This window comes from Caenorhabditis remanei, chromosome V, assembly GCF_010183535.1.
Source record: "Caenorhabditis remanei strain PX506 chromosome V, whole genome shotgun sequence".
Lineage (NCBI taxonomy): Eukaryota > Metazoa > Nematoda > Chromadorea > Rhabditida > Rhabditidae > Caenorhabditis > Caenorhabditis remanei.
The window spans coordinates 17,619,484-17,643,671 of record NC_071332.1 but is presented as its reverse complement, the minus strand read 5'-3'; the positions used below and the strand labels follow the sequence as shown (position 1 = coordinate 17,643,671).

General features: G+C 40.3%; 5 protein-coding genes across 5 annotated transcripts; 2 read left to right on the top strand and 3 right to left on the bottom strand.

The window, feature by feature from the left end:
* Positions 1 to 4,402: 4,402 nt before the first annotated feature.
* On the bottom strand, positions 4,403 to 6,407 carry GCK72_020866 (uncharacterized protein; the record flags this gene model as incomplete). The annotated part of the gene is made up of 3 exons (XM_003106310.2): positions 4,403 to 4,737; positions 4,792 to 5,033; positions 5,953 to 6,407. 3 exons carry the CDS (start codon positions 6,405 to 6,407, stop codon positions 4,403 to 4,405), a joined length of 1,032 nt encoding a protein of 343 aa, XP_003106358.2.
* Positions 6,408 to 7,210: 803 nt separating this feature from the next.
* On the bottom strand, positions 7,211 to 9,185 carry GCK72_020865 (uncharacterized protein; the record flags this gene model as incomplete). Its single annotated transcript, XM_053733850.1, has 6 exons — positions 7,211 to 7,523; positions 7,578 to 8,130; positions 8,180 to 8,292; positions 8,345 to 8,448; positions 8,954 to 9,075; positions 9,128 to 9,185. The coding sequence occupies 6 exons, from the start codon at positions 9,183 to 9,185 to the stop codon at positions 7,211 to 7,213; spliced, it is 1,263 nt and encodes a 420-aa protein (XP_053582763.1).
* A 502-nt stretch (positions 9,186 to 9,687) lies between these two features.
* On the bottom strand, positions 9,688 to 11,244 carry GCK72_020864 (uncharacterized protein; the record flags this gene model as incomplete). Its single annotated transcript, XM_053733849.1, has 3 exons — positions 9,688 to 10,025; positions 10,070 to 10,311; positions 10,787 to 11,244. The coding sequence occupies 3 exons, from the start codon at positions 11,242 to 11,244 to the stop codon at positions 9,688 to 9,690; spliced, it is 1,038 nt and encodes a 345-aa protein (XP_053582762.1).
* A 1,506-nt stretch (positions 11,245 to 12,750) lies between these two features.
* On the top strand, positions 12,751 to 16,317 carry GCK72_020863 (uncharacterized protein; the record flags this gene model as incomplete). Its single annotated transcript, XM_053733848.1, has 7 exons — positions 12,751 to 12,831; positions 13,233 to 13,305; positions 13,350 to 13,485; positions 13,726 to 13,926; positions 15,656 to 15,891; positions 15,939 to 16,184; positions 16,238 to 16,317. 7 exons carry the CDS (start codon positions 12,751 to 12,753, stop codon positions 16,315 to 16,317), a joined length of 1,053 nt encoding a protein of 350 aa, XP_053582761.1.
* Positions 16,318 to 19,120: 2,803 nt separating this feature from the next.
* Positions 19,121 to 23,325, top strand: GCK72_020862 (uncharacterized protein; the record flags this gene model as incomplete). Its single annotated transcript, XM_003106420.2, has 8 exons — positions 19,121 to 19,277; positions 19,447 to 19,646; positions 20,248 to 20,393; positions 20,529 to 20,655; positions 20,700 to 20,917; positions 21,639 to 21,720; positions 21,874 to 22,105; positions 23,147 to 23,325. The coding sequence occupies 8 exons, from the start codon at positions 19,121 to 19,123 to the stop codon at positions 23,323 to 23,325; spliced, it is 1,341 nt and encodes a 446-aa protein (XP_003106468.2).
* Between the last annotated feature and the right edge of the window lie 863 nt (positions 23,326 to 24,188).

Here is a 24,188-nt window from a genome sequence, read left to right as displayed (position 1 = left end):
TCAATACGTCCCAAATCTGTTTTGTCAGTGTACAACTAATATATATACACTGACACAATTTTTACACTGACCAAAGTTTGTTTTACAGTGACCAAACGGCTCAGGGATGTTTTGAAACCAGACGTTTCGAAACCGAGGCATTTCGAAATCAGATGTTTCGAAACATCATGGTTTTGAAATGTGTCGGTTACGAAACATCCCAGAGCCAATATTCTAGAATTACAAAAAAATTCCCAATTTTGGAAATAGTGTCCGTCGGAAAGCTAAAAACCTGAGGATTCATAATCTGTTTTCAGCGATTTGATAGGACGTTACCCGGCCGAACTACAATGTCTCAAACTCTCGCAAAATCTGAAACCGGATTCTGAATCCTCACTTCTTCAGCTTAACACCCACCTCTACTGATATTTAGTAAAAAGTCACGTAACTCCTGAAACATCTTGTAAAAAAATGTAACCATCGGAAAAATGTATCCTATTTCCAAGAATCGGAAGGAACTCCGCCTCCAGACACCACGCAGAAAATCTCAAAAACCTTGAAAAAACCAAAACACACACCAAAAAAAAATATATATATATATATATATACTTTTTGATTTATTATCTGCCGACAAGTTCCTTTTTGGAGATTTGGAGGGGGACTGGTGGAGAAAAATAGGGATACCAGGAAAGAAAAAGACAAGTTGAGTCGGTTTTCCAAGAAAAATTTGGAGAAGAAAACAAAGATTATTGGCTGAAAATTAGAGAAATGGTAGGGCAAGATTATGGGGTTGTCAATTTTGAAAAAGATCAAATCTGGGACATTTCAAAACCGTGAATCGTGAAATTGAGACGTTAGAGAACCCAAAAACTTAAAAACCGACACCTCAGTCTCAGGACGGTTTGAAACCAGGACGTTTTGAAACCGAAATTTTTATAAACTAGATAATTTTATTTATTTTTCACTCGTTTTGGAATATGCCAGGTCCAAATAACCAATTTTCACGGTTTTTCAAAATTTCCTCCCCGAAACTTCCAAATTTTTGAGAAAAAAACCCAAAAAATCGAGTGGGGTGAAAAGGTCGCCTAGCGCTGTGGCATACTTTGAGCTTCTCAATGAGCAGAAAAATGCTCGGGGAGTAAACAGTAAGAGGGTGGGCAAATATATCGGCGGGAAAGAAAAAGTGGGAGGAGTAGATCAAAAAACTGAACACTTTCTTCACTCGCTCCGATTTGTTTATTTGTACACTCATTGGCAAACTTATTGGGGTGAAGAGGCGAGGTGAGAGTTCGGGTAAATTTGGCATTAAGGAATTTGGGTTTTTTCCAAGAGTCAAGATTAAAAACGAGACATGAAATCAAGAAAACCGTTGTAACTTTGCTCAAACTCATCCTAGAAAAACTCTGAATACAGATTCAGAATTCTCACGTCTTCCGCTTTCTACTGATATCAGATTCTTACCAGACTGGTGCCACCAAAAAGCTGAAGACGTGAAGATTCTGAATCTGTTTTCAAACTTTCCGAAGGTTGAAAACCAGCCGAGTTACACGTCATCGTATTTCGGCCGGTTTATGAGCTACAAAAGTTTTGAATACAGATTCAGAATTCTCACGTCTTCAGCCTTCCGGTCATATAAAAATTTATATAAAAAACGAAACACAACAAGACCAAAAACGAGACTAGTTTAAAACTCCGGTTTCGAAATGTCTCTTGGTTTTGAAACGTCCTGGAGTCAATGCTACTAGAAATTCAATGTGACAACTACTACCGAACGAATGCTAAAACCTCAACACCCGTAAAATCTAATTAATTAGTCACCCGAGGTTCCCTTATTCCCCCCGGGGAAAAGTATGACGTGGCAGTCACGCTCTATCTCACCGAGACAAAACAGAGATCTATTCAAAAATTGTTATTTTATCTGAAAAAGGGGAAATTATGATGGATGATGTAGACAAGTTGTTTCAGAAAAGAGGTCATGTTTTGGCATCATGCTTAACTTGAATTATGAATAATTGAAAGGAAGGAGGGGATGGGGGGTCCGGGGTCTGGTCCGGGGCCTAAGAATAACTTCGACAAATAAAAAAAGCTAACTTGACCACGAGGAGTACACGATGGAAGTTATTGTCACAGTGCATTTTTGGATAACCTACGCAATTAGCCAGCTTTATAAGACAACCGGAAGTGGAAAATGTACACGATTGATTGACAAGAGAATATGAATTAGCTAAAGTAGATCGGGCCGACACGTAACTCGCTGGAAACTCAATGTTATGGGCTGAAAATTATATCAAAATGAAGATCTCGGCGAGTTCTATATCTGTGATCTACTACGGGCGGGGTGGCTAGTCGTTAATTTACCTATTTCGAGAATTTTTGAGTGTTTTCTAAAATTTCGAGTTATATACTATGCATTGCTTGCAAAAACATTTCAAAGGGTCATATTTAGTACAAATTCAAAAATTTTCCGGTAAAACCGGAAGTCTAGTGTAGCGCATTTGCACACAGTTTGGCAGGTTGTCAATTGAGTCGCCACTCAGCCAAATCGCGTGTTTTTAACATGGATTTCGAATACAGATCACTTTTTTCTATTTTTCTTGCTACTTTCGATTAACTTCGTACGAAAAATTGAATACATAAATAAAGAATTTGTTTTTTGGATAAATTTTTTGAATTTCGCGCTAAATTTACTGGAGCGCAGATGCTTCATGTGGAGTTTTTCAGAGCCTATGCATTTATACATGGGAAATTTGATGGAGAAACAAAACAAATTTCCATGCTTTAGGGTAAACCCCGACCGAGAAAACGTTCCAAAAACGCAAAAATCATTAAAATCTATTCTAGCCCTGCCCGCGGTACATTAACAACTAGCCATCCCGCCCGTAGCATATCACAGCTATAGAACTCACCAAGATCTATATTTGGTATATTTTTTAGGCTATAAAACTCACTAGGGGAGGTCATGGACTCGGTCTGGAGTTATGGGTCGTGACCTATATTATTTGAAAGCTGAGAAAACGCTGATTCCAAATATATATTCAGTTCTTGCCCCCGAGGCCTGGTATTCAAGAAAAACAAGGTCAAAGTTCGGAAAAATGACGAATTATTGCCTTTCTGACACGCGAAAAATGTTTTGAAATTTTTTTGCGATTTTTGCGCGTTAAAGCGTCCCGTAACTCCAGACCGAGTCGAGGGCCTTCCCTAGTCAGTTTGAAGCGGGCGGTTTTGCAAAAAAGTGTATTGTGACGTATTAGTCATTCATTCACAAAAATATATAAATCGCCTCATCTGTCATGCGCGGTGAGAGGAGATATCCGGTGAGTATCGGATTTCAGTATACATATGGTGTACCATCCCCCTCTTTAGCAGCGCCAGCAGAAGCAGCAGATGACCGGGGATTCCGGTGGAGCACATTTACCATTAGCAAACCAGCCAACTTTTCTTGGTAAACAACAAATAAATTACATTTCGGTTAAGGCAAGCTTATACAAGAGAGTGAGCTAACACAAGAAATCTGGTAAGTACACTAACAAGTGCTTCGACATACAATTGCGTACGCATGACAGCTGGATGGAAGCGGGGGGAAAAGTTGAAAGATTGAGGAGAAAGGGATAGAAGATCAAATTGTTATCCGGGGAGGGGTTATTCGATTGAGGGGGACGAAGTTGAGCTATAAGAGTGCACTTTTATAGGTCAATTTTTTTTTCAATTTTTTTTCATCAGAAGCAATTTTACCGTGAGCAACAACCCGGAAATCTTTAAACCTCAGATTTTCGAGTTTCTGTGGCTGCCGCCAGTTTTAACCCGATTTTTTCAAGAGAATCAGATTGGGATTCCAAAAAATAAGATTTCGAAAAAAAAATACTTAATAAATTTTGATGATGTTTCAAAATGTCTCCACATAAAAACTTCCTACTTGACTGGGACGTAACTCGCTTCAAACTGAGTTTTATGAGTTGAAAAATATAACAAAATATAGATCTCGACGAGTTATATATCTGTGATCAACTACGGGCCGGACGGCTAATTGGTAATGTCCCGCCGGGAAAAAATATGCCAAAAAACCCAAAAATGAACAAAAAAGCCATTCCACCCCGTCCTGCGGACAGACAGACATCAGGACAGACATGTACCTAGCAGACAGATGTCTGGACAGACCGATGTTGGGATAAATATGAATCTGGACAAAACGACATCCGGATAAACAGATATTCCGGCAGACTGTAATCTCAAAAAACTCGGAAATTTGAACTAAAAAATTTGAAGAACAAAAAAATTTGAAAATCGGGACATTTCGAAACCAAGACGTTTTGAAACCGGACCCACGAGAACTTTTTATAGCCGTTCCTTTGTATATACACCCCCAGCACAAAACTATTTTAAAAAAATGCTCAAAATATTTATTCCTGAAATACAAAAATTCACATCAATTATGTCTCTCCAAATCGGGCATCCCTGCCACCACTTGCGACTCGATTCCACACTCATTCACTCCTCGCAGAATTCTGAAATACCCATTCTCCCCCCAATTCGTGTTCCATGAATTCGCAGCGAGCCAATACGGAGTCCCATTATCCACTCCCCATCCAAGCAACTTGACTGCATGGCCACCGAGTTCTGGTCCAGCGACATGAACGTAGACTCCCGATTTGTATTGATAAAAGTCAGCATACACCGTGAATCCCACCTCGACCGGGCCGTTTTTAAGGATCTCCGATTGGATTTGATCGACTTTACGACTGACTGCATAAGCAGTGGCTCCTGGAAATTATACACTTGAGATCTAAATTCTGAATACAACCGCTCCATACTCACCATAATGCTTATCCTTCTCATATGGAATCGGGTAGGAGCTATTCGAGGTGCAGTGATCTACACACTTAGGGGTATCCGCGTCACTATTCGGGCACTTTGGCCAGGTGACACCGTTGACAGTCTGTCCGCATGGGGCGATGGAGTATGGCTTGCATCCGAATTGAGATTCGTAGGATCCTCCGGTGACGAGTCCGTTTTTGACCCAGTACTTCCAGGCTTGGATTGGGTAACCTCCTTCGCAACTGGAGAATGACGGAATTGTAAGGTTAGACTTACGATTTTAAGCGTAGGCTAAAGATTTTGAACTTAGGCTAGAGATTTCAGACTCAGGCTTAAGATCCGAGGCTCAGACTAAAGATCTTAGGCTTAGGCTCAAAATCCGAAGCTGAGGATGAAGATTTTTGCCTTAGGCTGGGTTTAGACTAACAATCTTAGGCATAGGCTAAAGATTTTAGGCTATGGATAAATTTAGGTTAACTTTCTTAAGCTTTCTCTCAAATTCCAACGCTGAGGCTGACCCCCCCCCCCCTGACTTTAGGTTTAGCCTAAAAATCTGAATCTAAGGCTAAAGATTTTAAGTTTAGGCCAACAATATCAGCTTCAACTCAAGATTCAGGGATCTAGACGACGCCGGGCTAACAGTCTGAGACAGACTATCTCAGGATCCGGTATGGAATCTCAGACATCGGCTAACGGAGTTTGCTGAACCTTACGAGCTTGATTGATTTTTGGAACATTACTTGGCTTAGGTTCACAACCTTCAACTTGAGGTGAAAGTCTTAGCCTGACACTTTTAGGTTTAAGCAGGTGACCTTATGAGTAGAGCAACGATTTCAAGCTTAGGCTAATGTGCTTAAACTAACGAGTTTAGGCTAAACCGCACGATATCCATCATCTTAATATAACGAAATACTTAGGTGAACAGCTTTTGACTGAACCTTAGGCTTAACGATTATTGTCTGAGGCTAAGGTTGACGATATAAGCCGTAGGGTAATGTGATTAGGCAAAACCACCTCACGAACGGAACTTCTAACAATTTGATAATAAGCCTAATTGGCGACGTGGCTCCAACTGTCCCGAATCAGTTCCGGAATCAAATTCCGATCTATTGAACTTCTTCCCCCTTCGCCATTTCCTCTCTTATCTTATCACCAACTCACCCATCACCACAATAATACTCTCCGATACAACACGTGAGAATGTCTTCAGCGGACAACAGAGTGTTGACAACTCCATTCGATGCTATACAAGTTCTGTCGGAAATTGCTTCAGCGGCAGCGACAGCCCAACACGATCCGCAGTGCGATTGGTCTCGAATGTTGTTCACGGAGATGCATTGAGAAAAGTGGTCTCTGACATCATAGTGATCTGGGATAGCATCGGCGACGTCGACTTGAACAACATCCTCCTCTCGATGAGGTTTCACATGCTCTGCTTTCATCAGGTATTTCAGAATCCGCTCTTTCGGAGCATCTTGGTGTCCAGCGGTCCACAATTGCTGAGCAGAATTTACCTGATTGATTAGTAGCTCAGTTTGAAGGCGTTGTTGAAGAACATCGGTTGGGGTTACTGTAGAAAGGAGAGTGAGGAATAGTAGTGTGACGAGTTTCCACATTATTTTGGAGAATGAAGTAAACTGATGAGGGAAAAGAGCTTGACTCACTTTTATTGGTTTGCAGGTGTTATCAGTGGTATGATGAGTTAGGGAAAATGCATAGTACCTATTGTGCCGCCCCCGGGTGCTAGTCATTTCATTTCCGCTTTTATGTACATATTGTTACAAGAAAAATTCAAATATCAAAACAAGACACAGAACATGCAAAAATAATGAATTGAAAGCACCGTTTTCCATTTGAAAATCCAGAAAAAATCCATTGTTAGGGGATTCATAAGTGGTATATTTCACATCCAGCGTGTCACCATAGAACCCTTCCTGCTCAATGGGGATATGAGAATGGTAGTAGCTGAAAAAAGATGTCAAATGTCAAAAACTTTGGTCAGTGTAAAAATTTTTGCCAGTTACAGTGACCAAAATTTTCAACCCCTAAATGTAAAACTGCAAAAAAATCCCGTAAATTTGCACTTGAAAGCATTGTTTTTTGGAATTTTCCTGCGATTTTTGAATTTTGGTTCCAGGAAGTTCTGAAACCGAGACATTTTGAAACCTTGACGTTTCGAAAGCATATTTTTTCCGATTCACATAAAAACAAGTTAGTTTTACACTGACAAAATAACTAGGGGAGGTTTTGACACCAGACATTTGGAAACCGGACGTTTTAAAACCATTTGGTGTGTCATAGTTTCAAAACGTCCGGTTTTAAAATTACTGGTTTAGAAACGTCTCGAAGCCAAATAACTCAAATTCCGGCCACTCAAAAAATCTGTGTCAGTGTAAGTTTTTATTTACAGCGAAAAAACTTACGATCTAGCAAAAACCAATGTTTCGTTCTTATAACCATTTATATCCAATGTCGCATATCCACTCAAATCAACATCCCGTATACTGATTCTAAACTTTGCTATCATCAGTGACGTCACCACTGAGTGAGAGTCTTGACAAGTGCTAAGACTACCGTATTCCGTGGAAGCTATGAATCCCTTTCGTGGAAATGTGACAGTTTCCTTGAATGTTTTTGAGAATGCAGACATTGTGAGCTTAGCCGTTCCATTGGTGAGCACCAAAGTCTTGAAAGCTCCAAGGAATTCTTGCGGGAGGTTTTGGGATTCAGCGCTGAAAATTGGCGCGATGATCTGTGATGATCTCTAAATGAACTTGATGACTCACCTATAACTTGAAATCATATTCGTCTTATTTATAGTAACACCTCCGATATACACATCAAGACTACCTGTACCCTTAATCTCCGTCAAAACATTTGCCACAGAAAGAATATCATGTGTATACAACTGAAAAGCGGCTGGACCTCCCGACGCATCCAATTTCAAATCTTCACATCTCGAATACAAAGTACACTTCAATCCTTGAAAACTCGCAATATCCTTAGTATGCTCATAGTCTTGAAGTACAATTTGTCCATAGTCGTTGTAAAACGATTCGAGGGGGAGTACGGTCATTGAGCTCCCGCTCGATACGAATTGGGTGTTCCCTTGAAGAAGTTGGAGGCCAGTGCCGAGACTCGTTGAGTTCCATGAGTCACCATCGAAGAATATAAGGGTACGAAGGTTTTGGATTAAATAGTTGTAGACTGGGGATAGAATAGTGGCGGAGACTTTTGTGTCAGCTTTCACAAGTGCTGGCTTCATCCCGTTTCTTTCTAGAACGATAGGCTGGGTGTCGGATAGTGAGACATTTAATTGTAGAGGCTGGGTGGCAGCGTCTAAAAAGTTTTTTTTCAGATAGACTGAAAATAGAAAAACTGAACCAACATTGCTGCCAATACAACGAAAACCCAAATTGGACTCTTTCATCGTTAGTGGTTAACTTGATTTTCCCACCAGGAGCTATAAAGTAATATCGTTGTTCATCGACATTGGTTACTCTGAAAGTATATTGCCAGATTAAAAAAAGCACATAAAACTGAATAAGCTTACCGTTCCGTTCTCTGCAACTGGTCTGTGATAAGAACCGGTTCAATGTCTTTCTTACAGTATACTGACAGTGTTATTCGCACAAACCATCCTTGGGGTACGGTGATCTGAAAATAGTTTATTCGATTGGTCCCTGGTAATATCGAGTCCGTAGATCTTGAATCTCAAAAAATCCTTCAGTCAACCGAGTTTTGACCCATCGAGAAGCATCCGCGATGTCGATGAAAACATATGCACGATTTGTCAATTTTGTATTTAAAATTCGAAATTTAAAGGAGTAGTAAGATTAACTCTGATTCGCCTAATCGATGTGCAAAAATTCAGCCCATTTGGTTAATCGGCGACCTCGCCGGTCCTGAAAGCCGCATGCTGCGGGCGACCGTACGAGAGCCTTAATTATAGCCGCGTCATATTAGCGACTAGCCATCCGGCCTGTAGTAGGTCACAGATATAGAACTCGCCGAGATCTACATTTTGGTATATTTTTCAGCTCACAATATAGCGAGTTAGGCCCTGCTTGAAAGTATGGTTTTAGTCGTTGTTATCATCACTCAATTTTATTTATGTGTATGCAATCGCGCTCTATTGCCATTTACTGATAAGCTCACTAACCTGATATTCACATTCATAATTCGCTGGAAAAATCGGTGTCGTATTGGTGAAATTAGTCGGATACCAAAGAAGAACACTCCTATTCTGCGGAGGGTCAAATGTCCTCACACCGTTGGTACATTCTAAAATAAGTTGTTATAAGCAATTAAACAATTCAACAATTTTCACTCTAACCTGGAACATCTGCTATGATTACAGTAGTAAAGCAAGATATTAATAATAAAAGAATCATTTGTTTTTTTTTTCTGATTGAACAATAATACAAATGTTGAAATAATTCAAAAGCGTTTATATTCACGAATATTGTGAACTAATTTTGTTGATAAGAACTCGATTCTACGTCACAAAAAACGGTCTGTGAGTTCAGAAATGTTTAGGTTTAAAAAAATGAGTCATTATGTTATGGTAAAGTGGGTGATGTCATTGATTTCAATAAAACTAAAATTTGTTTTGTATTTTGAAGGCAGTGGTCTTGAGGCTCAATCCGCGAAAAACTGTCTAAAACCCCGAAAACTGTCAAAAATTCAAAAAAAAACTCGTCACATGGTGCACCGAACCCATATCCGATGCGCCATGCTCAAGAACGCGAACTTAGGTATATCAAATCCTGCCAACTCTGATTCTCCATAGAGCGAACTTACAAGAAACATTCTTTATTCGGTACATATAAATAATATACACATCCCTGAAGATCAGATTTTAAAAAATCAATCAATAACAGACAAGCACAAAACCTAAGCATTATGACGATCCAAGTCTGGAAGTCCAGCGACAGCTGAATGCTCGATTCCACACTCGTTGAGTCCTCTGATGATACGGAAATATCCCTTCTCTCCCCAGTTGACGTTCCAGGAGTTGGCAACGAGCCAATATGGGGTTCCGTTGTCGACTCCCCATCCGAGAATCTTGACTGCATGACCTCCGAGAGACTTTCCGGCGGTATGCACGTAGACTCCGGTAGTGTATTGGTAGAAATCTTCATAGACGGTGAAAGCGACTTCAATTGGTCCGTGAGCAAGAATTTCGGTTTGGATTTGCTCGACCTTCTTTCCGACGGCATAAGCGGTGGCTCCTGAAAATGTGTGTGTCAGATTGCCCAAAACCAAATAGACTAACCGAAATGTTTATCCTGAAGATATCCTGTTGGGTAGGTGTTGTTTGATGTGCATGCCTCGACACACTTTGGAGTTGGCTCAGTGTCTTCTGGGCACTTTGGCCAGGTGACACCGTTGACAGTCTGTCCGCATGGGGCGATCGAGTATGGCTTGCATCCGAACTGAGATTCGTAGGATCCGCCGGTGACGAGACCGTGTTTGACCCACCATTTCCAGGCTTGGATTGGGTAACCTCCTTCACAACTGGAAAATTAAAGGATTTGTCTGGTTAGACTTACGATTTTAAGCTTAGGCTAAAGATTTTTAACTTAGGCTAGAGATTTCAGACTCAGGCTTAGGATCCGAGGCATTGGCTAATCGGCTTACGGTTTTAAACTCACGGCATCCGTTTTACGGCCTTAGTCTTAAACTTACGGCTTCATGTTCAGGCTAACGATCTTAGGCTTACGGTTTCAGACTCATCACATCAAGCATACTGCCTGTCGGTTTTTACGGCTTAGGCTTACGATTTCAGTCTTACCGTTTTTCGGTTTAGGCATACGGCCTTAGGCTTAAGCCAACGATCTCAGTCTGAGGATTACAATCTTAGGCTTACGAATTAGACTTGGCCTGACGTTCTGAGGCTATTAAAAAAGTTTGAAACCAAAACTAAACACTCTGGCGCTACATTACCACCACCAAAAAGAGTGGAATCTCAGATACCGCGACCCCAACTCACCCATTTCCACAGCTCAAAATTCCGACACAGCAAGACAAAAGATCTTGAGAAGACAACAAAGTGTTGACAGCTCCATTCGATGCGATGCAAGTTCTGTCGGAGATCGCCTCGGCGGCAGCGAACGCCCAGCATGATCCACAATCCGATTGATCTCTGATGTTATTGATCGATACACAGCTTGACCACTTGTCTCTAGCATCGAAAGAGTCTGGAATGGCGTCGGCGACTTCAGTGGCAACGATGTCTTCATCCTTGTGGGGAACCAAGTACTTCACATCCATCAACTTCTTGGTAATCTTCTCCTTTGGGATCACTTGATGTCCGGCGGTCCACAATTTCTGAGCAGTGTTCACATAGTCGATAAGAGCTTGTCCGGTGAGTTCCGGTGCCTCACGGTGTCCTGGAAGGACGACGGCGGAGGCAGAGGCCACGAGGAGGAGGGCGGAGAGCTTCCACATTTAGAAGACGAATCTGACCTAATTTCCCGCTTTGATAGGGTTTAAGTAGTGAAAGGGAAGGTGCTTATCGGGGGGAGTTGTTATCAGTGTGCCGGAATTAAAATTTGATTTATGTAAAGGATCGGTTGTGACGTAAAAAGAAGGGTCGCTCGGAATAGATCATTGGTGCTGGAATTCGAGTTCGTCGTGATCTGGCAGTGGAGTTCTGCTTTTAGTTTTAGATTTTAGGCTTAGCAACTGTGGCCGAGTCTTGTGGGCTTAGGCTTATCACATTAGGCTTATGCTTTTAGACTTGCAAGTTTAGGCTTAGGCTAGCAAGGTTAGACTTGAGCCTTGAGGTCTTAGGCTTAATCTCTAAATCTCTCAGGCTTAGGCTTATTACCTTACATGGAATGTACTTTGATTGCCCCCCCCCTAAAGTACCGATTTTTTTTGCTCATTTGATGAGTTTTGCGAAGGATATATAAGATATAACGGGTTTTCCTGTGACGTGACCTGGTTTTTGAAAAATTAAGATTTTTCAAAAAAAAAGTTTTTTTTCGAAAAATTTTCTAAATCAATTTTTTCACTGGCTAGATGTAATATTGAAAAGAAAGGATTATATCATAAAAATAGCAAATTTCAAGGGCTTCAAGAATAAAAATTGAATTTGTAAAAAAAAGTTTTTTTTGAGTGTCAAATTTTTAAAAAAACTGACACCAACTCGAATTTTCGAAAATTTCAAACAGCTCTAAAAAAATTTAACGGGATTATTCATTTTTTTCCTGTTAAGGGTAAAAAGTGCAAAAGATGTACATTATTGTTCTGCAAAAAAATTAGGGGGGTACCCCCCATTTACGAGAGAAATTTTGATTTGAATGCTTTTTTTCAGTATACAAAAAGGGCATGTAAGATAAAAGGTCAGATCTCTAACAGGACACTTATTTTTAGGAAAATAGTCAAGAATATGTATTTTCATTCTGTGCCGTTCCCTATTTAAATATTATCGCGCGGTCCTGTCGACTTTCCTACTCACCAAATGTCTTCAAAGATCGTTAATTTTCACTATTTTGAAATTTCAAACACTCACTACTTCTTCAAAACTGTTAGGCCTTCGATTGAGCTTGCATACCATACTTAGGCTTAGTCTTCCCCGTTTGAGCTCTGACTATTGGCCCACCAACACTATTAGAGACTTACAACGCTTCCATACTTAGTTGCATTTTCTTATCAAGGTCGATTGTCATGTGACGCAATAGTTAAAAGTGCAGAATCAGCATAAATCAAATGATAGGAGTCAATAAAAATTGGTTGCTTATCGGGAAAGTTTTCGGGAAAAGAGAGAGTGGAATCAAAAATCAAAACTCTTTGATTTATATTTGGGAATTGTCGGGAAGCGGAATGAACGCATTTTAAGGATCGGCATTACGGTAGCTATAGCTAAGTGCGTTTGGAGCATAGCATAGGCTACAGGTGTCACGGTAGATCAACCTGTCAAATCGAGATCCAGGACCTGTCAAGGCTACTATGGAAGTTTTCGACGACTTTTTACAGTACACCACTGGAATTTATGTTCATTTGGCTGGAAATAAGCAGGGTCATTTGTCAGTGAGAATACTTGGATGGGGAATGTTTGAAGGTGTTCCGTATCAAGCTCAATTTTACATTTTGTCTCTCAACCTTCCAACCTCATTGCTCGTCTAATGATGCAAATTTTCAAAAGTACTCTGATAAGAAACCAACAAACCACCACCGCTCATTTCTCTAAAAATGCGGAAATTATTGATTTCTTTGGTCTTTTTTACAACATGCAATAATGGTAAGAGTTTTTCAGTACTTGGTTTCATTCCTCAGTTTACTATTATTTTCAGAATTAATTCCCAAGAACTCTTTCTGGACCGCCGGGATTCCCAAAGTCTCTAGGAGCTCTATGCTGAGCACTCTGGTGACAGACCCTGAAATTATTGGGTTCAACGACTTGGGACCAAGTTTTTCACCAGAAAATTCAGACCTCTCACGACGCGAGAGAGAGGTGGCCAGAATGTTCCTCAATTCCATTGATCAATGACATTTCAGAGTGCAGTAAGTCATGAAAAAGCAGAAATTTTTCTTCAAAATTCATTCAGAATCCAGTTGGGCGTTTGCTGCCGCCGAATCAATGTCCGATCGGTTATGCATTAATTCTGGCGGGATGATAGATACAATCCTCTCTGCTCAAGAATTATTGAGCTGCTGCACAGGAGTGTTATCGTGTGGAGAGGGGTGAGTGAGAGTGGAGTGGCCTAGAATTGTTTCAAGGCCATCAAAAACAAAAATTGTTGTTTTATCAGTGACCCTAGACCCTAGACCCTAGACCCTAGACCCTAGACCCTAGACCCTAGACCCTAGACCCTAGACCCTAGACCCTAGACCCTAGACCCTAGACCCTAGACCCTAGACCCTAGACCCTAGACCCTAGACCCTAGACCCTAGACCCTAGACCCTAGACCCTAGACATTCCAGATGCGCCGGTGGAAACCCGTTCAAAGCTTGGCAATACTGGCAGAAACACGGCCTGCCAACCGGTGGATCCTATGAATCTCAATTCGGATGCAAACCGTATTCCATTGCTCCATGCGGGAAGACTATCGGAAACGTGACCTACCCACCATGCACCAACACAACCCTGCCTACCCCAACTTGTGAGAAAAAGTGTAAACCGGGGTACCCGGTAGATCTGGATAAGGATCGGCATTACGGTGAGGGTAATTACATTTGGGATACTGTCTCTGTTTTAGAATCGGGTGCCGGCCATCAAAAATCGGGTGCCCAAAAAAAACCGGGGGCCGGTCAAAAAAATCGGGTGCCCAAAAAATCGGGTGCCCAAAAATCGGGTGCCCAAAAAATCGGGTGCCCAAAAATCGGGTGCCCAAAATATCGGGTGCCTAAAAATCGGGTGCCCAAAAAATCGGGTGCCTAAAAATCGGGTGCCCAACGTTTTTATCAAAGGTACTCTACTTTTTTGTTTTTTTTTTGGTATTTTTTGTGTGTTTTTCATCGTTAATGTTTTTATATTGGAAATTATCATTGTAATTATTCATCTTTGTATTTATTGTCCTGTAGTGAAATGCGTTGATAAGATTGCATTCTCGAGAAAACCTTTGTTATGCCCAGAAGCTTTGGTTTTCTCCAACATGTTGTAGATGAAGCGTCGTCTTATCACTAAAGCTGAAAGACAGAAGGAGAAAATTGCAGGCATATAGGGAGAGTCGGACATTTTATGGCTTTTACCACCTATTCGAACTGATAATGGTTTATTGCTGGAGAACGAAAAGAGAAGTAAACACGTTAAAAATGATTTAGTTTTTTTCTCTCTCCTTGTGAATTCTTTCCTTTCGGCTAACCACTTTTACGTCTCTTTTCGCCGCTTCTTGATCGACCACCACGTCTCTTCTTGCTCTCACGGTTAGCCTCTCCTTGCAATCCCTGGCCAGTGGCGTGTACTCTAGTGTGACTGCCCAGACGAGCCTTGTTTTGTGCACCTCGTCCGCGTCCACCCCCTCGAGCACCACGACCGCGAACATCGATGTCCTGCTTTGCTTGTTCTCCAAGTTGTCCCGAAACTCCGTTGTCCTCCAAATGGCTGTTTGGGCGATCTGAAGTTTCAGCGGATTTCTTACGCCCTCCTCGTCAGCCTCGTCTGGCTTGCCCGACATCCGCGACATCTCTACCACGTCCGCCTCGACCACTACGGCCAGTTTGACCACTACTAGAAGTTTTCTTTTTCCAAAAAATCTTCTTCACATGTAGTTGTACATGTGCCCTTCAAGACGCTGCTCAGGTGTTCCTTATCTTTTTTCAGTTCCGATTTAAGCGCGTTCCATGTAGCTTCGATCGATTGTGAGTGCACTGTGGGATCGTTCGGGTCTACAAAATTATACTTGTGGTTCACAGTGCGATGACGATACACCGTTCGCCATAAAATGTCTGACTCTCCCTATTTGCCTGCAATTTTCTCCTTCTGTCTTTCAGTTTTAGTGATAAGACGACGCTTCATCTACAACATGTTGGAGAAAACCAAAGCTTCTGGGCATAACAAAGGTTTTCTCGAGAATGCAATCTTATCAACGCATTTCACTACAGGACAATAAATGCAAAGATGAATAATTACAATGATAATTTCCAATATAAAAACATTAACGATGAAAAACACACAAAAAATACCAAAAAAAAAACAAAAAAGTAGAGTACCTTTGATAAAAACGTTGGGCACCCGATTTTTAGGCACCCGATGTTTTGGGCACCCGATTTTTAGGCACCCGATATTTTGGGCACCCGATTTTTGGGCACCCGATTTTTTGGGCACCCGATTTTTTTGACCGGCCCCCGATTTTTTTGGGCACCCGATTTTTGATGGCCGGCACCCGATTCTAAAACAGAGCCGACATTCCAGATGCGCCGGTGGAAACCCGTTCAAAGCTTGGCAATACTGGCAGAAACACGGCCTGCCAACCGGTGGATCCTATGAATCTCAATTCGGATGCAAACCGTATTCCATTGCTCCATGCGGGAAGACTATCGGAAACGTGACCTACCCACCATGCACCAACACAACCCTGCCTACCCCAACTTGTGAGAAAAAGTGTAAACCGGGGTACCCGGTAGATCTGGATAAGGATCGGCATTACGGTGAGGGTAATTACATTTGGGATACTGTAACCTAGTTTAAATTGCAGGCGTGTCGGTAGATCAACTTCCCAATCGTCAAATCGAGATTCAGAGTGATGTGATGTTGAACGGACCCGTCGAGGCTACTATGGAAATTTACGACGACTTTTTACAGTACACCACTGGAATTTATGTTCATTTGGCTGGAAATAAGCAGGGACACTTATCAGTGAGGATACTTGGATGGGGAATGTTTGAAGGTGTTCCGTATTGGTTGCTGGCTAACTCATGGGGCAAGGAGTGGGGAGAGAATGGTGAATACCATAATACCATACCGGTACCATACTTCTGTTTCCATAAGTTCCAGGCACCTTCCGTGTCCTCCGTGGAGTCAACGAGTGTGGTCTCGAAGCGAATTGCATCTCGGGAATGCCCAAATTGTCATGAATCCATTACTAACTAAAATAAAACTATTCCAATTTCCCTCCCCAACAGTAAAAAAAACCACTTGAACTACATTTGACACTTTTTTTTCTTATTTATAAATGTGAAAACTAAACCAGTGAATGTCTATTCTACATACATAATTGCTATGTGTTCGTCGTGTGAGAATTGTTTGTTCTCTTCCCGAAATTCTGGAGATGAAAAAAATATATATGAGAAGACGTTGTGTCTGGGATACTTGTGGAAACGTTTGTGAACTTTGAAGTTGTTTTTTTAAATCTAATTGTATTATATTTTTGTTCAATTTTCTATTCCACGGTCCCTCACACTGCGAAAAAGAACTACAAGAAATGTGAAGCCGATGTTTTTAATGTTTAATTCAATTTGTTTACTTTTTGCACAAAAAATGCAGTATTTTCAGGTTTTCAGATCCATCAGAATTGTAGAAAATTAAATTCTCTATCTCATGAGTCAAAAAACAAGAATATTGGTCAGAAAATAACTTTTTGATACAGATAAACCGATTTTCAGAAAATTTTTATTTTCAGCTATTTCGTGCAATACTTCGACCGAAATATTGTTTATTGCTTTTCCGATATTGGTTTATCTGTATCAAAAAGTCATTTTCTGTTCAAACTTCTTTTTTTTCTGTCCAAACGTTTTTGGCTCAAAAAATAGAGAATTTAATCTGGAAACTGGAAATATATGCATTCCAACAGACATGCATCCAGACATTTACACATGAAATTTCAAAAATTGAGCCACTCTAAAGCTAATTATAAGACATCACAAACAGATATCAAAAAATTCTGATAAATAGACATTTGAACAGAAGGACTTTATTCAGACAGACTAAAATCGACAATTCGAAATTCAAAAGTTCGCGCCAAAACTTCAAATTTTCAAATTTTTTTGAATTTTTTGAAAAATTGTGTAGATGTTTTCGGCTAAATGCGGTGTAGTTGCGAAACGTCGTGGTTGCGAAATGTTGTAGGTGCGAAACGTCGCAGTTGCGAAATGGCTAGTGGCGAAATGTCGCAATCGCGAAGTGTCGTAGTTGCGAAACATACGTGAGTTGAGAAATGTCGCGGAACCATTTTTGCGAAAATTCAAAATTCTCGACTATGATTAGAATTGAAACAATTGGAAAAAAAGTTGATACTTTTCGAAGACGGAATTTTGGGGCGGCCCTTCGCATAGACATCTGGACTCCAAGACACGCCGACAGACTCTCCTCAATTCCAATTTCCCCCTTCATGTTACTTCTCTCTGTCATCTCGTAATATCCTAAATTCCACTCAGACATTTTATGCAAAGAGGTCACCTTCCCTCAACTAATTACATAGTTCATTTCCATCCCCCCCGCCCTCTGTTCCGCTACTTTCATTCATTTTCTTCTACTTTTTTCCTTTTTTCCCCTCTATGTTCCTTTTTCTTCATTCCGTTACAAATCTATGTTTGTGTGTGAACTGGGTTAGCACTATTACTGGTCTTCTTTCGGGATGAAATTGAGGAATTCTATTACTTTGTACTACAACACACACAGTGTTTGTTGAGGAGACGTTTTGCTTTCATTCCTTGGATTTTCGGACGTTGACACTTTTTGGTTTACGGTTATTAGTTTGTTGAACTACAGTACCGGACAAAAAGGTATCAACTTTGGCTGTTTTCAGTGGAAAATGACCAACTTTGAGAGTGTGTCATAGTAATTCTGATTGTCACACCAAGACAACTTTTAATGGATCATACAGATCAAGGGTAGAACTTCATTTTTATAGTTGACAACTTGTTCGTACGGACACTCCCTAGCAAGTTACATATCGACAAAGTAATTTTTTCCTCAAATCGACCAATTTCAGTGCAAATTAGTGCGATTTTTGAGCTGTCGTCTTAAAATGACCATAACTCTCTAGGGAGTGCTCATACAAAAAAGTTGTCAACTACAAAAAAAGAGCTCTACGTTCAATCTATAAGATTCATTAAAAATGTTCATGGTGTGACATTCAGAATTACTATGGCACACTCTCAAAGTTGGCCATTTTCTTTATTATTTCTGGGTCAATTCTGACCAATTCTAGTCAAATCCCGCAAATTTTCAGCCAATTAGGGTAGGGCTATTTCAACCAATTTTCAGCCATGCTAGACTATTTTTAACCGATTTTAGCCTAATCTCGACCGATTTCAGCGAATTAAAAACTTAATTTCGGATTGTTTTCAGGTGTTTAAAGATGTTCTGCAAAATAAGGTAATTTCTAGTCAATTTTGAGCAATTTCAGTCACATCTTTGACCGAATTCCAACAATTTCAGAAAAACCGATTTCAGCTGATTTCGAGCCGTTGATGATAATCTATAATAGTTCCTTAAAAATTCCGCAAATATCCCACCGGAAAATGGTCAAAATTTTAAAATGGTCACTGATGTGGCCTAACTTTTTGTTGTTGTGTTTCTAGGCCACGGGAAATTCTTCCCCGTCCTTTTTCTAAGTTTTTTCAGTCCTCTTCTAATTAGATTCACACATTTTCCCTTTTGATTCGTCACAAAATTGCAAAAAAAAAAGTTTCTGCCAGACACTTCCGCCTGCATCCCCTCTGATCAGTGACCAATCCTCATCTTTTTGTCCTTTTTTATTGATCCCATCCAATTATTATTCTTTTCCATTCCGTCAGTCTCTTAATCTATCCACAATCACTTTTTCAAGTGACCGTTTCATTTTCTTCCGCCCACTTGAAAATGCCGTAGTCGTCACTTCACACTTTTTTCACAATTTTCATATTTTGCAACACTCAGCTTCCAGACACCGTCATAATGTATATCGAAACCATCGCTTTCTGCCTATTCATTTTCAATAAACTCGCCACTTCTGCTGGAATTGTTCACATGACACAAAACTCTTTGAACGGAGCAAAATTTTATGAGTTGAGAAGGTCCCCGCAGAGGATTAAGGAGAGTTTTGAGATCAGAGGTAGGGTAGCCGGAAATTTCCTTAAAAATTTCTTTATTTGCTCGCCACAGTTCTTACAACTTCGCTCCACCGAAATGCCCTTCTCTCAATTTCGTACACAATTTTCTTCAGTTTCGGTAGAGCGAGGTTATAAGAAGTGTACCGTGCTAATATATTATTTCTGTTTCAGCATCCGGTAACTTCACACCTACCGTAATCTGCGACTCCGATCAAATCGGGTTATCGCTGAATGAAAATTTCGCGGACATTCGGATGTTCGCAGCGGATCACTCGAATCATCCCGCTTGCTTACGGAGGTTCTCACTGGAATTGGAGCCACAATTCGTGACGAGAATTGATGGACCGTGTGGCGTCAGGAGGGTTTATAAGGTTGGTTGACTTTTTTGTATCATCTGGAAGCTCAGATTACGGTAGTTTTAAATCTGTTTTTAGAATTTTTGTAAGTCAAAATCCGACCGAGATACATCAATTCTAGTCCATAACCAATGCACCATATTGAGCCCCCCTTTGCATCTCGGTCAAAATTTGACCTACAAAAATTTGAATACAGATTTTGAAAGCTCAGAATTTCAGCTTTCTAATGATATATAACAAATTCTAACTCATTTCTGGAAAACTTTGAAAAATTTTTCCAAAAAAAAATTCGCAACTCAGAAATTTTGAATAACAGGAAGCCCTGCTTCAGAACGACGAAAATGATTGTTCAGTTTGTCTGTCTGTCTGTCTGTATGTCCGGATGTCCGTTGTTTTTGGCTCCTCCAAATAAAAATTTATTAACAATTTTTTTCCAATTTTCAGTTTCGACGCTGGACTACGGCATCCCTATCATTTTAAGTTTCTCAAATTCATAATGATTTTGTAGATCAATCCTAGATCTCCATTTTTGTAGTTGACCACTTTTTTGTACAAGCCGTCCCTAGAGAGTTACGACCTTTTGAAGGCTTTTTCTTTTCAAAACTTCTGATTCCAGGGCGTGCCGTCCTCCTCGGTCACCTACTCCATCCGACTCATCGTCTCGCACAACCCCTCAGAACCCACCGAATTCGACAAAATCTATGACGTCACTTGCTCGTTGAACTTGAAAACGATGGAGGTGAAGGCGGCATATGATATAATGTGAGTAGTCTGCAATTATTTATTTTTCTTTTTTTTTGGTTTTTTTCGAAATGTATCAATAGACACGCAATGGGATATATGTTTGCGTGACAATTATTCAGTTTTCTGCAAAAAAATATATATATATTATTCCAGCAGCCCAAAAACCACTACACTGACATCATCCACCGTTCAAACCAAAGTCGGACCGAAATGCAAATACTCTCTGCATCATGACAGAGTAGGCGGTCCACGGACAGCCTCCGCTCATGTTGGAGAAGTGGTACAGTAACCCTTGTCACCTCACCTACAGTAACCCATTTTCAGATCTACCATAGGTGGAAATGCGCGGCGCCTCACTATCAGAATAGGGAGGACGCGCCGGGGTATATCTTCAAAGTGTACTCGTGTGTGGTTCACGATGAAAAGAACAGGACTTATTCGATAATTGATGATGATGGGTGCTCGTTGGATGAGGAGATTATTCCCACACCCGAATATGATATTGAGAATGGAGTGATATATACGCCGAGCAAGGCGTTTAGGTGAGTTTTGCAAGATTACGCTGCGAGCTCACTACCGATCTCCGTGCTTTGCGCTGCGAGCTCACGGGCTGCTTGAGAATGTAGATGTTCAAAATTTTGATGTTTTGATCGAGATATACGAGCTCATTACCAAATTTTAAGCTCACTAGGCACACTGCACACTTATTAGATGTTTTCGAGTTTTACGTTGTGAGTTTATCGCTGCGAGCGGGACAAGCTGCGTAATCAGCACTACGAGTTCACGAGCGTGATACAATTTCAGCGCTGCGAGCTTGCTAGATGCTTGCGAGTTTTGCGTTGTGAGCTCATTATCACGGTGCGAGCTCACTAGTTTTCTCACTAGCTCACGAGTTCTGACTTCTGAGTTCACTTGACAATTTTAACGCTGCGAGCGGGACTCACTGGCAACCTGCGTAGTCAGCGCTGCTAGTTTTACTTAGCCACATCACTACAATGTTACGAGCTCTCTGTTACGTTGCGAGGTTAGCGCTGCGAGCTTATTATCGTCTGACAATTGTCTTGTAGCGAGCTCACTAGCGGGTATTCTATCACATTTACTTGCGATTTCAGGCTTCTGAGTTCACTTGACAAATTAAACGCTGCGGGATTAGCGGAGCGAGTTCACTAGCGGAATCCGATTTTGCCGTTGCGAGTTTTACGCTGCGAGCTCACTATCAACTTCCGCTTTCCTGATCCCTCAATCCCCTTCCAAATTTTCCAGATTTGCCAACTCAAACCACGTGCATTTCAAATGCATGATTTCCGTGTGCTCGGCCGTCGATCCCTCATGTCGAAATAGTGTGGTGAGTGTCGTTTCGTTTTGGGTTTTCTTTTCAACAAACGAAAAAACCCCCATTCTTCGTCTTTTCTCACCCATTTTTCATTTCACGCCATCTCCTCTGAATACGAAATGAGGTGGTGTGACACCTTCTACTCGCCTCATTTTTCTTTTTCAGCCGCCGAAATGCAAAAAGAGGAAACAACACAGGAGACAGCTGCCCGAGGAGATGACGATCGAGCAGAGATTGCTTCGAATTCATGAGTTAATGAAAGTGAAACGCGAGAATTTGACAGTGGAGGTGCCGGGAACGAGACGGAGAAATGGAATGACGATGAATAATAGTTGGAGTGAGAACTCGAGTCGAGTCGAAGTGGAGGCGGAGCCTGTGGTGGTGAATAGGGATTACGGTATGTTAAAGTTGAAGATCAAACCTCGAGCTTCATTTTTGTAGTTGACTACTTTTTTGTACGGACACTCCTTAGGGAGATACAGCGCGTCGAAGTGAGGACACACAAAAAAATGCTGAAAAGTTTCGCCGGGCTACAACTTTTCAGGGAGTGCTCTTACAAAAAAGTTGTCAACTAGAAAAATGTAAATCTGGGTTTGATCTACAAAATCATTATAAAGTTAAGAAAGTCTGAAGTGTTATGGATGCCGTAGCATAACGCTGAAACTGAAAAATTGGAAAAAAAAACATTTTTTTGGAGAGCCAGGTATACTGTCACTGCCCAATGACAAATAATTTGCGGTGATAAAAAATAAATAAATAATGGACATCCAAACATACAGACCAACAGGACAACAAAAATATAAATATGAAAAGATTATAATTTTTTTTGAGAAAATTAGTAAATTTTAGTTTTTTTTTCAGAATTTTTAAATTTTGAAAAAAAAAACTATAACTTGAATATTAGAATTTAAAACTTTTTGAAAACAAATTTAGTCAGGACATCTGGACTGACAAACACACAGACATACACACAGGACTTTTTTAAAACTAATAATCGAGAGTGCTTTTCTATAGAAGCATTTTCAAAAATTCAAAAATGAAGTTTGTAAATAAACGTGGCATGATATAAAAGCTGAAATTATAAGGATTCCGAATCTATTTTCAAATTTCTTGAATGTCAAAAACTGGCTGAGATACAAGGGTTTCAATTTTGCGCAGATGCACCATAACACTAAAACCGCTGTATTGCGGTTGAAATTTGATCTACAAGAAATTTGAAAAAATATTCAGAATACTTATGTTTTCAGTTTTTTAATGGTGTATAATATTACAAAGTTTGGTTTTGAAAAACTTTGAAAAAACTTGAAAAAAAAGTTTTTTGAAATTTTTTTTGATTCATTTTCAACGTGTCATATCTCTGTCAACTTTTGACCTACTAAAAATCTAAAAACAGATTCAGAATCCCCACGTCTTCAGCATTCAAATAATTTATTTCCAGAAGTTGAAAAACTCCATCACATCCTGCACTCTTACAAAATGTGGACGTGGATCATGTGCACTTTGAACGTCTTCCTCGTTGTGTTGTGTCTTCTGGTGACATTTCGATTGCTTAAGAATAAGTACATCATGGATATAAAGGACAAGACGAACACTGTTTTCCGACGCGTTCCGTTTTGAATTATTTATTTTGTTTTTGGTTGGTTTTGAAGGAGATATATATATTTAATTTATTTATGTGTAGTTGGATAGAACTTTTTCTGAAAAATTGTGAATATTTATTTTTTTGAAAATAAGGAATTTTGACTCAATAAAGTGCCAGTGAATTTTATTCCATTCCTGTGGTGGCCTAGAAATATTTCTGAAATATTTCTTGGCCACCACCACAGATAATTTTGTGTTTCTAGGCCAAGTACTCACCCGAAAGATTTTTGGATCACGGACTAACTTGGGAAACTAGGCCATGCATACGTTTTTGGGTTAAATGGATAACAATCACTAGTTTTGGAGTTTTGAGCCGTGGCCTAGAATCCGAAATCTTCGATTTTTAAAGACTAATTGATATGGCTAGAAAACTGAAAATGTGATAATTTTAAATCTGCTTTTAAAATGTTTGTAAGTCAAAATCCGACCGAGATATAGTAATTTGAAAATTTCCAGTTTCAAAAAAAATTTCTCACTTCCAACGGGATTCTAGGTCATCGACGAACTATCTCATAATCTGAATTTTATGGCCTAGAAACCGCTATTTGGGTTTTCTAGGTCATGACCGAGATGCCATGGCCTAAGATGTGATAGTGTCGGATGGCCTAGAATCCGACCTTATGAGATTCTAGGCCATGGAGCTCCAAAAGAATTCTAGGTTATTTCCGATAGTTTTGGATTTCTAGGCCATGACCCTTTTTAGTTTTCTAGGCCACTCCCCCCCCCCCCCCCCCCCCCCCCCCCACTTCTCACATTTCCAATTTTTCTCCCACCTGTATGAAATGACATGTATTAAATATTATATATGTTCTCCCCTTTTTTGACTCATTTCTGTTTGT